The sequence below is a fragment of the Drosophila navojoa genome, chromosome 2 (genome assembly GCF_054131105.1).
Source record: "Drosophila navojoa isolate 15081-1374.11 chromosome 2, UAZ_NAV_1.0, whole genome shotgun sequence".
Taxonomy (NCBI): domain Eukaryota; kingdom Metazoa; phylum Arthropoda; class Insecta; order Diptera; family Drosophilidae; genus Drosophila; species Drosophila navojoa.
Genome location: NC_142890.1, coordinates 1,188,646 through 1,202,988, shown reverse-complemented (window position 1 = coordinate 1,202,988; position 14,343 = coordinate 1,188,646). Strand labels below are relative to the sequence as shown.

Below are 14,343 nucleotides of genomic sequence, written 5' to 3'. Positions count from 1 at the left end.
GCCTTTAGTTGTTGTGTTTTACGCGCGTTCGCCTTGGATTTCAGCGATAATGGAGACAAATGTTGGGCTCTTAAATTTATCGATTGGTCGCTCGGTTTTTGCAGAAGTTGCTAAGGCAAAAAATATGGCCCTGGCATGTGAATTTGTTTTTATAGCCCAGCCAGGTGGGCAGGCGGACAGGCGGACAGGCGGGCAGGTGGACTGGACGGCCAGATTTAATGCTTAAAGTCGCACACCTGAACTTTCAATTTATTTCGTGTTTTCCATGGCCTAATAGAAGAAAAGCAAAGTCGTCGCCCAAGATAAACTTGCGGCCAAGATAAGCCAAACTATTTGCGCAATGTAACCAGCATTTCCCATCCCGGCGCTCTTTCAAGAATTCGCAATTTTGCGACTGGCAGGCCCGGCCGTAGCGGATGCTCTGTCTGCGTCTGGTCCACTGGTCCACAGGTCCACAGGTTCTGCTCCCGTTAGAAACTTTCGAATTGAAAGTTCATCGCATTTTGGCAGCTGTTCCCGTTCGCAGCTGGCAGGCAAATTTGTTGAAACATTTGTTAGGTTTCATCAGAGATTTTTAAATTTTTGCTCGCATTTCCTTCACGCCCCCTTTCGGCCGGGGCTTTGCATTGTGTGCGCTTAAGCGAAGTTTTAATGTTTTTCACGCTTACTCAGCCCGGGCCAGCGGTTTGCCAGCGATTAGGGCAACGTGCTCAAGGGCCACGCCACACGGATTTAGTTAGCATTTAAATATGCTCGCGATGGCTCCACGAGATGCGTGCTCGCGTATTTTCTATTATGCAGAAACATAAATGCAACTGGCCTCGCCTGAATGTGGTTCGAGCGGAAAAAATGGGTAATTTTTCTGATGATGGACTGGGAAATACCCGGCAAGTGGGCTTAGTGTTTGGTCATTAGATGGAATCTGTTATGAGTTGGTATATAATTTAATGTAAATTATAAAAATTTGTATAATTATTAATGTGTAGAATATGCAACAATTAATCAACAAGTTTACAAAACTTGTTTCGCAATGACCGACTCGACTGTGATATACCCGGCATATTACTTAAGAAGCAGCTGCTTACATATGAGCGCATATATTTTATTTTAGTTTATAATGTTCGAATTATATTTTATTTAAATAATATCCTTCATTATATTTAAAAAAATACTTTGAAATATCGATATGGTAGTTTAAAGTTGTATGTTTATATATGTATATGACTATATGAAGTTTTATATGTATATATGTAGAATATTTAACTGAAAGTTATTTTTCAAAATATATTAGACTATGAGATATTATATATATTGCATATTCATATATAAGAATTTATAAAAGAACATCATTTTGTATAGGTATACAAAATGCTATATATAGCATATACTTTATATATATTATGAATGAACTTAACTTTGGTGTTAATTATTTAAATGGACAAATAGAAATATATTGTAGATAGTCAAATATCAAAATTAATATCCCACTCCTTATATCACTCTCTCTCTCTCTTTCTCTCTTCTCACTCCCCTTTTATTATATAAATTGATGCATATAAATATTGATTTCAAAAACGCAAAGAATTTTAGCACATATATTTAAATTAACTTGAATTGAATTGATATAAGCGAAAGCTCTCAAGCCAAGGAAATTACACATATAAATCAGGAAATTAAAATTTTGAAATGCGCATCATAGAAATGACAGATATAAGCCAAATTGCATAGGTATACAAAAGAGATTTAAAAGTTGAAAAAAAGGGGAACACGTAATTTTATTATCAAAGAACTTTCGCTAAATTGCCAAAAGCAGATCTTATGTTGAACCCAATCGGAAATGAATTGCATTTAAAGACTTTTCAAATAGAGCAATTCATGTAAATTTATATAGTTTCAAAGATTCTACCTCTAGTGCCTCCTTTTCACTACACAATTTTACAGGGTATATTTTCAGCAAAGTGTTGTTGAAACATGAATTTGAAATAAAAAGTATTTATATATACGTATATGTATATGTATATGAACTTGTACACGTTAAATGCATAAGCTCTGGCACGGGCCTGGCATCACTTCCAGTTGCCTAACTTCACCTAAAATGCCAGCGGCCACTCATGCTTTTAGTGGCATGGAGCAGCTTTTGTTCAGCCAGCGCAAGGGTCGAGTGAGCGAGAGGGAGAGTGTGTGTGTGAGAGAGAGAGAGAGAGGGGGAGAGTTAGGGAGATGGCACGTTTGTGTCTGCTTACCTCGATTCGAAATGGCAGCATCGGCATAGCAATGCGCGTGGAGCAACCATGCCAGGCTAATTACAATCAAAATGGAACAATTCATTTTGCGGGGGCGTCGGCTCGTTGAGGAAGTCGCTAAATTCCCGCGACGTATGCTACGTAAAATGATTCTCATTGTTTTGCGTTTGCCAGTGCTAAACGCATACGCAGACGGAGTCGCAGTCGCCGTCGCAGTCGCCGTCGCAGTCGCAGTCGCAGTCGCTGCCTTTGCTTGTAATTGCTTGAAGTGGTCTCGCGTTGTGTCAACTGTAATTGATATGGTTTTTAAAATTCTCTTGCGCTGTGCTCTGGCTGCTGTCTTCTCGCTGCTTTTTTAAAGTCCTCACATCATTTTCTTTGCACTCAACTTAATTTGCCTATGGGAAAAGGTTCTTTATGTTCTGTAGTAATTCACTTGCTGAATGGTTCAATGTTCAAAAAGTCTTGAAATTATCTGGAAGTAGATGATAATTTAAATATATTAATTAAAAATATGATATTGCATATATATTTGAAAAACAAGTTTCCTAAGTATCTAAAAAAATTCAGAAAATTAACAGATGTGTTTCAAGCATTTGAAAATATAAAAAAAACAAATTTAACTATTTTTTAATATTGTCAAAAAAATATAAAAATAAATGCGAACTCCTTCACACTTAAATATAAAATTCTTTACATAACATATAGTAAGTCTTAAAACTCTTAAATTAAATCAAATCTCAAGATCTCAGATTTGCTTGTTCTCAATATATGCATATGCATCTCAAGGAATTTCTAGCTCTATTGACACTCCAAGAATTTCATCACGTCTATCAAGCGGGCTTATTTACGCAGCAAAGGCTTGTTTTTTAATAATCCCTGGAGTGCAAACTTAAAGGGAACTTAAGAAGCATGTGCAGCCCATATTGGGGGGACGTAAAGTGCCTAACGGGGATGAGGGCCAAAGTAAACGAAACTTTAACAGTAAAGCTCATAGTCAAATAACGAATTGCTCTTAAGGACATACTCATGTATGCACACACGGCCCCTACCACGGTCTGCCCAGCTCTGCCCAGCTTTGCCCAGCTCTACTCTGCTCTGCTGTCATATTTAAAGACAAAGTTTTACATAATTTAATGAGTTTGCCTTTTGTAATGGGCAAGCAGCAGGACCAAAAACTGGCCACTGCATGTGTGACCCTTGGCTGTGGGTAAGCCCAAGAAAAATAAGCAAACAAAAAAGTTCAAATTATTTCATTATCACTTTCGAGCAGGGCAAAAAACAACAGAGACTCGAAAAAAAGTAAACGGCAAAAACAACTAAGAGGGTGCTGGCAGCGTGTGCCTGACCTGAAGATATCCTAACCGAAATGTATAACTGTGTGTGTGTGTGTGTGTGAGTATAATAAAGATTCACACACACATTACAATGCTAATGAACCAGCGAGAGGTATGCAAAGTAGACCGATTGAACTCTGGTTCTAGCCGTACAATCTTACTGAGATTTTCAGTACATACCCATAGCATCTGACTATACTCATAACTCAAATCTCTACTCCCCAGCTCTTGTAGTTCTCGAGATCGTGAATTCCTCAAGAATAGAGCTATGTAGTGGAATACGAACCTAGCTATATAAATGCATCTCACATATAAGTAGGGTAAATCGCCCCCTTACATCAGTGGGTATAGCACTTGTTCGAACCCATTATACCCCATTTATGCGTTTCCCATGAGTACAGGGTATAACAATTGCTTTAAAGCTATAAAATTCGCTTCTTTTTTGGCCAACTTGAAGTGGAGAGCTGCGGGCGATACGCGACTGCTCATAAAAAATAAAGTTATAAATTTAGATTAGTCCGTGCCGAGCAGAGCCGATAGAGTCGAAGGAACAAAACAGTCTAGAGGCAACAGTCCACAGTCTAGGGTCTACGATGGGGCCGGGCCCCTTGCAGTTGCCAAACCCATTAAAGTCACTGCGCTTGTGTTTAAGAGTACGTCATGTATATAATTATCTATCGTATTCATTATTGCCATGGATAGCCAGAGGCGGCGCAAGGTTCTCTCTCGTTGCTGCCCTGCTCCATGTCCTGGAGGAGCAATAAAATATTTGTATCTATTTCGTACGCTGCACAGCACTGAAGCGAGGTGCTGCCTCTCACTCACACACACACACACATTCGTATATGTATATGTGGTTGTATCTGTGCTAGCCATGTAATTACTCAAAATGATGTAAGGTATTTTATGGGAACGGAGGTCAGCAGGAAGTTGGAAGCTTTTATATGCCGGGCCTCGGTCTTCGGCTCTGGCCGAAAAAGCTTTTATCACGTGGTGCTAAAGAGTCATAAACAAAACCGTCCAGTCCACCATATAAAGAGGCAACGCAGCGGGAGACTCTACAAATAACCAGCATCCATTGTCCATTGGCCATTGTCATCTTAGACGGTTCAGCATTAGGCCACGTTGCTGTTGGCCAAGGTTATCAGTTTTATGGTTGCATGGCCTACAGACTTATATACCCTGTACTACACCTATGTGAATGTTTTAGGCTGGAGACTATGAAAGACAATAAAAGGCTTCGCTGAAGCTAATCTTGAATGGAAGGGGAATGAGTCGATATCTTAGATCGAGAGATCTCAAGAACTACAAAAGCTAGAGCCTTCAATTTTAAAATAATCCTTCTTGCATACTTTAGGCTTAATAGATCTTGAATTTTCATCCAATATCTCATGAAACTCTCATTATATCGATAAATATTGATGTTTAGACTCGGGTTTTTTGGGCTTAGTCTAGAGTTTTCGTACTTTCTCTCCCTCAGGTATCCCGTAGTCGAACATTCCCTACTCCCCAACTCCTGCCCGTTACATACTACATACATCTATGGCCGCATGCTGTGCGCGTAATTTTCTTTTAGCTTTAATTTATGACACAGCCTCATAGGGCACTCGCTGGACTTATTGCTCAGGCTAAGATCTTGACTTTGATTTTCTGCCTTACGAAATTTAGTTGAAATGCTCTGTCACCTCTATCGCTGCTGCTGAGATCTTCTGATTTATATCCACCGTCCGTCCCAGAGTTGAATAGCCTCATCTGCCCGTCGCATCATCTTTAAGTGCTTCGCATTAACATTTTACGTGCGATTGCAGTTGGTTTTAGAATTTTCGTTCAAGTCATTTGCCGGCTAACGTTAACTTTTCGGTGACTTTCGTTTTTGGCCAAGTTCCGTTCGTTGCCTCGTTGCTTGGGTCCTGTTGGCCAGCATATAAATTGCACTTTGCGGTATAATTGCGAGCTACAAGTTGCCTGCGCAATTTGTTTTTTGCTGGTTAAACTGATTTTCTGCCAGCAGACGCTGACGCTGACGCTGACACAGGATGAGCCCCAGTGGGACGTGAATAAAGGCGAAACAGAAACAGGCGGAAGGCAAAAGCCAAGTCTTTTGTCAGTCAGTTTGCTGTGGCCGACAACCAAAACTTTAAAATGGGTTAATTGCATTGTAAACTAGACAAACAAATGGCAAACAAGTTCCAGCGCCCACCACACCCTCCATCATCACATTCCCCCACACACAACACACACACACAAACCAAAACAAAAAAGTCACTGAGCAAATTGGAACAGCCATTTGCTATATTCGCCAGAGCCCGACTCAGATTCGATTTAAGCAGCCGAGTCTTAATCTGTCTCTTGCACTCTGTTGGGACACCGACTGTGGGATACCCTTCTGCCTTTCTAAGCACAGCTGACTGCTTAACTTAACTTAGCAATATTAGGTTTTTGTCCATTTATAGAAGTAGTCAACTGCAGCTATAAAGTTGTACAAGAGATAATGGCTCAACTCTCTTTCTCTCTCTCTCTCTCTTTCTGGGCCATCCTCAGTTTATCAAAATGTTGTATATCCCAGTGCAAGGTATATCCTTCTATTTATCTATCTATTCCCTATATATCTACACCCGATTAACCACAGAAACCACATCAGACCTCACTTTATACGCATTTCAAGTAGGTTTTTGTTTCCCCTCACACAGTCAGCCTCAACAGCGAATTCGTCCATTGATCCCCACCTATATGCTCGTCCTGCACAGACACGGGCGCGCGTAATTAGCAGCAGCTCGTTGGCTCAGTCTGGTAAAGACAATAAATAAGCAAAGCAGAGCTCATTTCATGCTCGGCTGCAGTCACGTCGAGCAGGTTTCTCCGCCTGAGCTGTGCATTAGCAACGCAACAAATTCGAACTGCGAGCGAAGGATGCCCAGCAATGGGGGTGGGGGGATGAGCATGTGATATCGAAACGATTTCAAATGCCTTTTATCTACCGCTGGCTGAGGTTAAAAGTTCAAAGTTCGCGCCGCAAGTTCAGCGAGTCAAGCAGCGCTGGGGACACACACATGCGGCGACAAATGCGTGCAACTCTGACGGGGGCCTAATATCTCTGGGCGAGTCTACGAACTTTCTAATAGAAAAGAACTGATAGAAGATTATTAAAATTTTCCAAACGAATGTGCACAAGCTGCAGAGTGCAACAGTTTTTCAAGTATTTGGCTGGCTCCAAAGGTTATCTGCCGCTGTCGCCATATGCCACAGAGAGATGCCATCGAGCTGATGGAGAGAGAGAGAGAGAGAGAGAGAGAGAGAGAGAGAGAGAGCGAGAGGGGAAGAGAGATGCCTTTCGCATACTTCAGCTTTGAGTACTGAGTCTGTAAAGTTTTCTAGCTAAGCAACGCACAAACACACACACACGCATGAAATTTGCTGAGCTATGCGATATGCTGCATATTTATTAAAGATTTCTATAAAGTGAATGACTTAGTTTAAGCTCAAGCCAGAGAGAGCCCTTTGTGGCTTGGCTCGATACAGTTTACTGGCCCAGCCTTTGACTATACCTTAACTGATTTATATTGCACACTAGCTGCGTAGTATCCAGAGATCTGAGCTTCCTCTCCGACGTCCAAATCAATTAACCTTTATTCTCATGCTTTGGCTTTGAGGTTTGCCTCATTGCGTCTATCTCTTCAGCATATGACAGAGATTTATCATAGACGTAAGCAGGTTTATGGTAAACATTTTACTTGAAAGCTTTTACAGTGATTTTTTTACTCAAGGGGATCTAAGTGATTTCAAGGGAATCCATTTTGCTGCTGTGACTAAAGATTGAACGTATTCAGGTTAATTACAAATCATTTAACTCGATTTTTTAACCCGGAACGAGTATTATGCAGCCGTATATGCTCGACTGCTTCATTCTCACTTCCTGCAGAACAATTGTCATCATAACAAATAGTATATCATTACTGCTAACAGAATAATCCTATCGGAAATCAGGGAAAATTCTATTTTTGAGGCATTTCTATCTAATAATGCAAAAATTCTTAATAAAAAAATCCATTTTCCAAAGAAAGATTCATAAACGCTGTAAGTACTAACAAAGCTCTTCAAGCCCTTTTTGAAATTTCTAAGAAATCTTGATTTACCAGCGAAATATTTCTCAACTGAAGGAAGAGGACAGCACAGCAGGAAAAGGCGCAGCCAGAAGGAGTTAGAGCAGTTGTTCTGTAAAGTCAACAGAGGATTTGACTGTGATGCGACAGAAACTCAAAGTAAATTTGAGATATCTTAAGAAAGAATATCTTATGATAAGACTAATTTCATTTCAAATGAGCTTAGAGTACTTTCTTCATAAGGGAGTGTTATCTATAGAGTTTGAGTGTTTCGAACTTTTATCGATTCCCAGTGAATTTTATTTGATTAAAGTATTACATATTTTCAATCTCAGTTACAGTTATATTAAAATATTTTGTGGGAACAAAAAGCATTTAAACATAAACGTAACTCGGTTAAATTGCAGATTCTAAATTGCTTTAGCCATTTGACAACCTGCTGACCTCGGCCACTGGTAAAAAAAAAAAAAGTTATTGAATGTCATTTGTAATAAAAAAAGGAAAATGGCAATCGAAATCCATAAATCAAATAAAAACCAAAAATCTAAAAAACAAAATGCAGAGCATAAAAAACAGCAATGGAAACAAATAATTTAAATTTATGCCAGAGCATCAAAATTCTTTGTTCAAATGGTTTCAATAAAAGCCAAAAAATCTCTATTTAAAGTTAATTGAACAATAGAATTAATAGGAATATGTAATGTGGTATAAGGAAAAGAATTATTATATGACCATAGATCTAATAGATACAGACTAAAATCCTACTATCGAAAAGCAAAATTTATGGTATTTCATTCTATATAACAGATATATTACAATTAGCCTATGACTTATCAATGGAGATTTTTTCTAATCATCCAATATATTTCATTTCTTTTCTAGTCAACTCATCATTGTGAATTCTCTCCACATACTTGAATGATTCCTTCTCGTCCTTTCAATCCGTTTCGAGAGCCGAGAGTTGAGTTAATTAATTGTTTATCAAAAGCCTTGACCTCAACAGCAACAACAACAACAACAACAGCAACAGCAACTGTTGATTGGCTGACCAACATATAAAGCCCCATCAGATGGAGTTAGATAGGCGAGAGTCGGGTCGGGCGAGACAATGTAATTATTCTATTCAACTCATTAATTTCCAGTGACAGACAGACAGGCGCTGTCCTCAGGTCGCAGTGTGTGAAGAAGTTCCTCAACGATTCCCTGCAAATAGCCAATGGCAAGAAATGGCCCGGGCACTGTAATTTACATGGGCTGCACAATAACCGCGCACCTGTCACACCTGACAGCGCGAATCGAGCGCGGGCGGGGGCAGCCAGCGAGCGAGTGGGGTTGCCCTCGGGTGGGTGTCACGCCCAGACAGTTAGACAATGCTCACCTTTTGTTTACAGCCGCAGCGACAGCTCGGGCTCAGAGTGCACGACACACAATGACACTTGACAAATTGTGCTGGCAGAGAAACTGTTTAGCTTGACGAACAACTTGTAGATCAGCTTGTCAGATTGGCTTTACATATCAATAGAGGCAGCATGTGAGTGGGGACGAGGCAGGCGGAGACTGAGCAAGCGAAAAGATTCACCTAAGCCTTGAAATCATGCTCGATGACTTTCACAACAATTAGGGCGCGATGGCTTTTTGCTTTAAAGCTTGCCACGCCCACAAATATTTTTTACTGTGCTCTTGGAATGTATAAATAACTTAATCTGGGTATGGTTTCTGGATAAAACCATGTGATGAATCCAAAGTTTAACATGAGCTTAATTTTGGTATATCTTTTGTCTTTTTTGTACGATTATTTTTCTGTTCCTGTTAGATTATTATATATTGTCTATATTGGCTAATAAAAGAAATTAGTCTTAGCTAAAGAAAAACAAGATGACAATAATTAATAATATACATACATATTTTGACCTGGAAGACGGCAGACCTTTGTGACATTTAAAAAACAAATACTGAAACTGATTGATTCCACTAAATCTCATGGGAATACTAGAGATTTATATAAAAGTCGAACATGGATACAGAATAACCATTGCATTCCCATTGTCTCTATGTGTTTTTCCATTAGCAATATTACTCCTATATTACACTCTTGTTTACCTTCCCAAGATCTTCAATGAAATTCAGCAATGTTTATTTTGCGAAAGTTATAAGTCTTTCCCATGACATATATACAATTAGTATCGAATTTCGTATCCCACCTCGAGACTTGCCGCACTGAACACACAAATATTGAACAAAGCATCTAATGCGTCTCTCATGAATTCATTCACTTGCTGCGAGTTAATTAATTGAAATTTCAATCGCCGTTGCTCTGAATGGAGGCGTATGTTAAGGACTCACTCAGGAGTGGCCCTGCGGCTATCTCGCTTAGGCAAACAACTCTCAACTCGCATGCAACGTGATGAATTCACTTGGCCCGGCCGAAACGTGGCAACTTTCTGCAAGACTTTGTACTGGTTGTCAGCAGCACTTGTTAAACGCTTTTCCTGTTCTCCTTTCGCTCTCTCTCTCCCGCTTTTGTTATAGTAGTTTTCATAAACTTTCCCTCCGTGTGTGTGTGCTCGTACATGCGTATGTGTGTGTGTGGCACAAAAGCTGTTGCTTGCTTTGCTACTTAGGCGTTAGCTAAATGCTTTGCCCGCTGGGGTCAGGCACCAGACACGTCCCGTCCTCGTAGGACCCTTGTGCCGTTCACAATGCATGGCTGGCTGGCTGACTGGCTGGTTCTTGGCCATTCCAAAGACTTTGGCTCAGTGTTTGGCGGCCATGTTGCCTGTCGTTGGGTTTTTTCCTTTTCTTCCTCTTGGCAAACAACGTTGACTTCCTTGCTGCTATTAACTATAATTACCGCATTAAACGCCAAAGTGTCTTAATATTCAATTATAAGTTTCTTTTTTCATCGAATACATTGTGCTATTTGTGGCGCGATGTGGGAACAACTTTTACTAATATACATTTCAACCGACTGTTTATATACTCCATAATAGCAGCGGGTGTGTGTTGGGTATACTCATTTTACGGTAAACTTTGTAAAGTAGGCCAGACTGCATTCAAGTGAAGCCGACTTCTCGGTCTATTCTTTCTTTGTCTCTCAATCTTAAAGAGTACATTCATGCATTCCTTTTCCTACTGTACTCACGGCTCGAATTCGATGAAACTTATCGATAAACAACTGTTATGAACTATTCTTATCGGTATGACTTTTTTTTCTTTTCTATACCTCTCATATCCTCCGTCCTTATGTGACCTCCCTTCGATCTTGATGGCAACCTACATTGCTTGCTTTTCCTACTCCACTTATCGATAAACAAACGATATGAACTAGTATTGTCTTACTGTTTTACCAATCCCTTCTCATCCGTCCTTCTTATAGTCTGTATTTATTTAACTATCTGCATAGAAAGAATATTCAATTAACTTCTTTTCCTATCGATTTATCGATAACAAGCTATGAAATCGACTTTGGATAATTGAGGATATTTCGAAATTCTAGAAGTTCAGCTATCTCTCTATCATACACAGTTATTGAATAAAGTGATATGATAAAATTTTATAGGAATATACGATATATGCCTACTTTGCAGGGTAACTGCTAGCCTCATACTCTTACTTGTGCCACACTGTCTTTGTGTACTCAGTTAGCCGCCTTAATGACGCTTGAGTGCGTACAAATTATATCAGTAAATCTTAATGCTTCTATTGCTTTTGATTTTGTGCCAAAGCAAAGGCTGGCCGAGTTTCTGTCGACTCTTTGTACTCTATCTATCTATTGAACGCTTCGTGGCCGGCCCGGGAAGTATGTGCGCCATTTGTTTTATTGCCGCATCGATAAAATAAATTGTATGTGTGGCCCTTCCGGCACGGCTAATGGCCACAAGTTGAAAGTTTCGACATCGATGGCTGATTTTCGTTACGTTGCCAAATAGATAGAGGCGGACGGAAAGAGAGAGAGAGGGAGTTGGAGGGAGAGGGATGCTGTGCGAGAGATAGGTCTAATGAAATTAGAAGTTTTTGCCCCCCACGGGTTGACTTCACGCACTCGACTAAACTAATGAACGCACTTTAAAAGCCATTGCGCGCAACAGAAGCTTCATTAACGAATCGTCAAGCCCTAATTTTGCATATTAATAATTACGACACTGAGCTAGCCCCACTCGAGCCTCGAGTGGTACGGGGCCTCTACCAGCACATGCGACACGCACACGAAGCCCATAAATAATGCGCGCTGTATACAAATTTCCTAGCACGCCTCGAATTTAAGTCGAATTTAATTTCATTTCAACTCAATGCACACGAATCAGCCGCAGCCTCAGCTCGGCTCAAGGCTGCTAGCTCAGAGATAATAATAAGAATATTTATTACATATATAGACAGCCTTCTCTCTCTCTTTCTCTTTCTCTCACCCTCCTCTGCTTGTGTCCAAATTGCATTTAATTCTACATAATTATTTTTGATTTCCCGTCTCGGGCTTAAGCTGCCCACAATTCGCCTACTGATTTTTGGTTTATGACTTGAAGAATTTCTTTGTTTCGAGTTCCGACTGGATGATTTCGTATAACAGCTTATGATTATACTTATGCTTGTAGGTGCGAGCCTATCCCTGCAGTGCTTTTGCTACTGAAACTCAGGCTTTGATGTGAAGAAGACTCTCTCTCTCTCTCTCTCTCCCTCTCCCTTTATCTTTCTGTGTCTGTATCTATCTCTTCTTCAGGTACTCGATGCATTAGGCATTGCTCTTACTCATTGTCTATGGGACATTAAAGTAGAAATACCAAGTACTACCAAGTACTTACATTCCACATTTCACTGTATATAGGATATTATTATTTTCAGGAATTAATTATAATCGAAAGTAAGGTCTAATACACAGATCCCTTAGCTTGGCTACTCAAGTTAAAGCAACTTATTTTCATCCCTTTGCGTTTCAGCCGCCCCCTGTTTACACAGAATTCCTCAAAATACTAATAACCTATTTGCATATTTTCAATAAGTTCGGGAAAGTTATGAAACTTGTAAAAGTTAAGCATTTCGCTAAAGCTTATTATATTCAAATGAGGCACACTTTGGCATCAAATGATTAAGTCCACATTAAAGTAATTTGCACTCGGGGGAACAGTTTGATTAGCTGCCTTACACAGAGGAAAAACACATCTTAAACAGAGCAAAATCTTAGGAAAATCCCATATATGTCAGTTGAAAGAAAACTCTGAAAGGAAATGAAGGTGCACATTTGTGTTTACGTTTTGGTTTGCCTTTGGAGCCTTTTCAGCTTCACAATGGCAGCAACAGGAAATAAAAGGTTAAATAGCATTCGTTGAGGCTTATTCTGGGAAAATAATCTAAATGCAAACAGAACTATTTCGAGACGTTTGCCTACAACAATAGAGCTGCGCAACAAAAGCGAAAATGAAACAGAAATTTCATAAATTAAAGCTAGCTTCTGAATGGACCCGAAAAGTATGCAACAAAAGAGAGTGCAGAAACACATTTCTATAATAAAATATAAATAAGATCTACATACATACATATATATATATATATGTATATGCGTGGGTGTGTGTCTGTGTGGGAGCAGCTAACGGTTGTTGGCTGCCAATCCGTCAGCTGGCTTCGGTAGATGAAGCCGCCCCCGACAAAGATTTGTTGTAGGCGAAAAGTTTCGCAACATGGAAAATTCCGGGCATAGAGCCTGTCAGCAGAGCCAAGACGCATAATTAGTGAGACAAGCGAAAAATGCTGAAAAATTGCCCAGAACTGTGTGTGCGTGTCTGAAACTGAAAGTTGAGACTAAAGAACGCGAGCCGAGGCTTAAAGTCCACCCACATCCAGTTCTATAGGCCAGAAAATTAGGCAACAGGCTATAAATGTTCATAGCCAACAATTTGCAAGTAAATAACTTGTTTGTCTCGGCCAAGAAGTTCAAAATGAGAACGCTCCAGCTGCTGCTGCTGTTACCTTCTTAAGCATTACCAAAAATAGAAGACCAACAATAAGAAGAAGAAGAAGCAGAAGGAGCTGAGCCAACAGCTGCGAACCTTTTGGCAGGCTGCGAATGCCATTCTCAGTTGCCAGGCATTTCTGCTTTGTAGGCAAATTATTCTTTTCTTCTCCTATTTTTTGTGCCTTTTTTCTGTTTTCTGTATATTCTGCTTTTGGGCACAGCCTCTAAATATTCAGTTCAGCTTTAACAAATATTACAAATAATGACAGGCAAGTTACTTCTGCCACTGGCAGCAGGCATTTGCCTTCCTGTGCTCCTGCGACTTCCTGCTTTTGGAAATAGCTAAGAGATAAATGCCCATCATGGCCGTGCACACAAACATTTCGAAGACATTCGAAAGTCGGCATGAAATTTAATTAAAAATGTTATTACAACTACAGTCGAGTTGTAGTCAAACCAAACACCGCGTCTGACTATTTATATTGCTTCCCACGCGAGACAGAATGATGTGGGAGACATCCTAAAGGCTTCTTGTTTACATGCATATGCATAGGCAAAGTCATTGCGAACAGCTGCTGCCAAAGTTTCCCACTCTGAGCAAAGGCTTGATTGAACTCGGGATCTGTCTGGCAGATCTGAATGAAATCCCAAGAGCATGAATAATGGAATTAATATATGACGTATCTAAACACTTTAATAAAAACAAATAATAGCTAAAT

At 39.9% G+C, this 14,343-nt stretch overlaps 2 protein-coding genes across 3 annotated transcripts in view; one reads left to right on the top strand and one right to left on the bottom strand.

Annotated features, from left to right (window-relative positions):
- Positions 1 to 14,343, top strand: part of LOC108651688 (short-chain dehydrogenase/reductase family 16C member 6) — a 184,647-nt gene that overhangs the window by 152,072 nt on the left and 18,232 nt on the right. The window lies entirely within an intron of this gene.
- klg (klingon) overlaps positions 1 to 14,343 on the bottom strand; it is a 62,762-nt gene that overhangs the window by 44,844 nt on the left and 3,575 nt on the right. The window contains exon 2 of the mRNA XM_018113703.3: positions 2,244 to 2,718. Within this exon, the coding sequence (XP_017969192.1) occupies positions 2,244 to 2,400 (157 nt within the window). The 5' untranslated portion in view covers positions 2,401 to 2,718. The remainder of the gene's footprint in view (positions 1 to 2,243; positions 2,719 to 14,343) is intronic.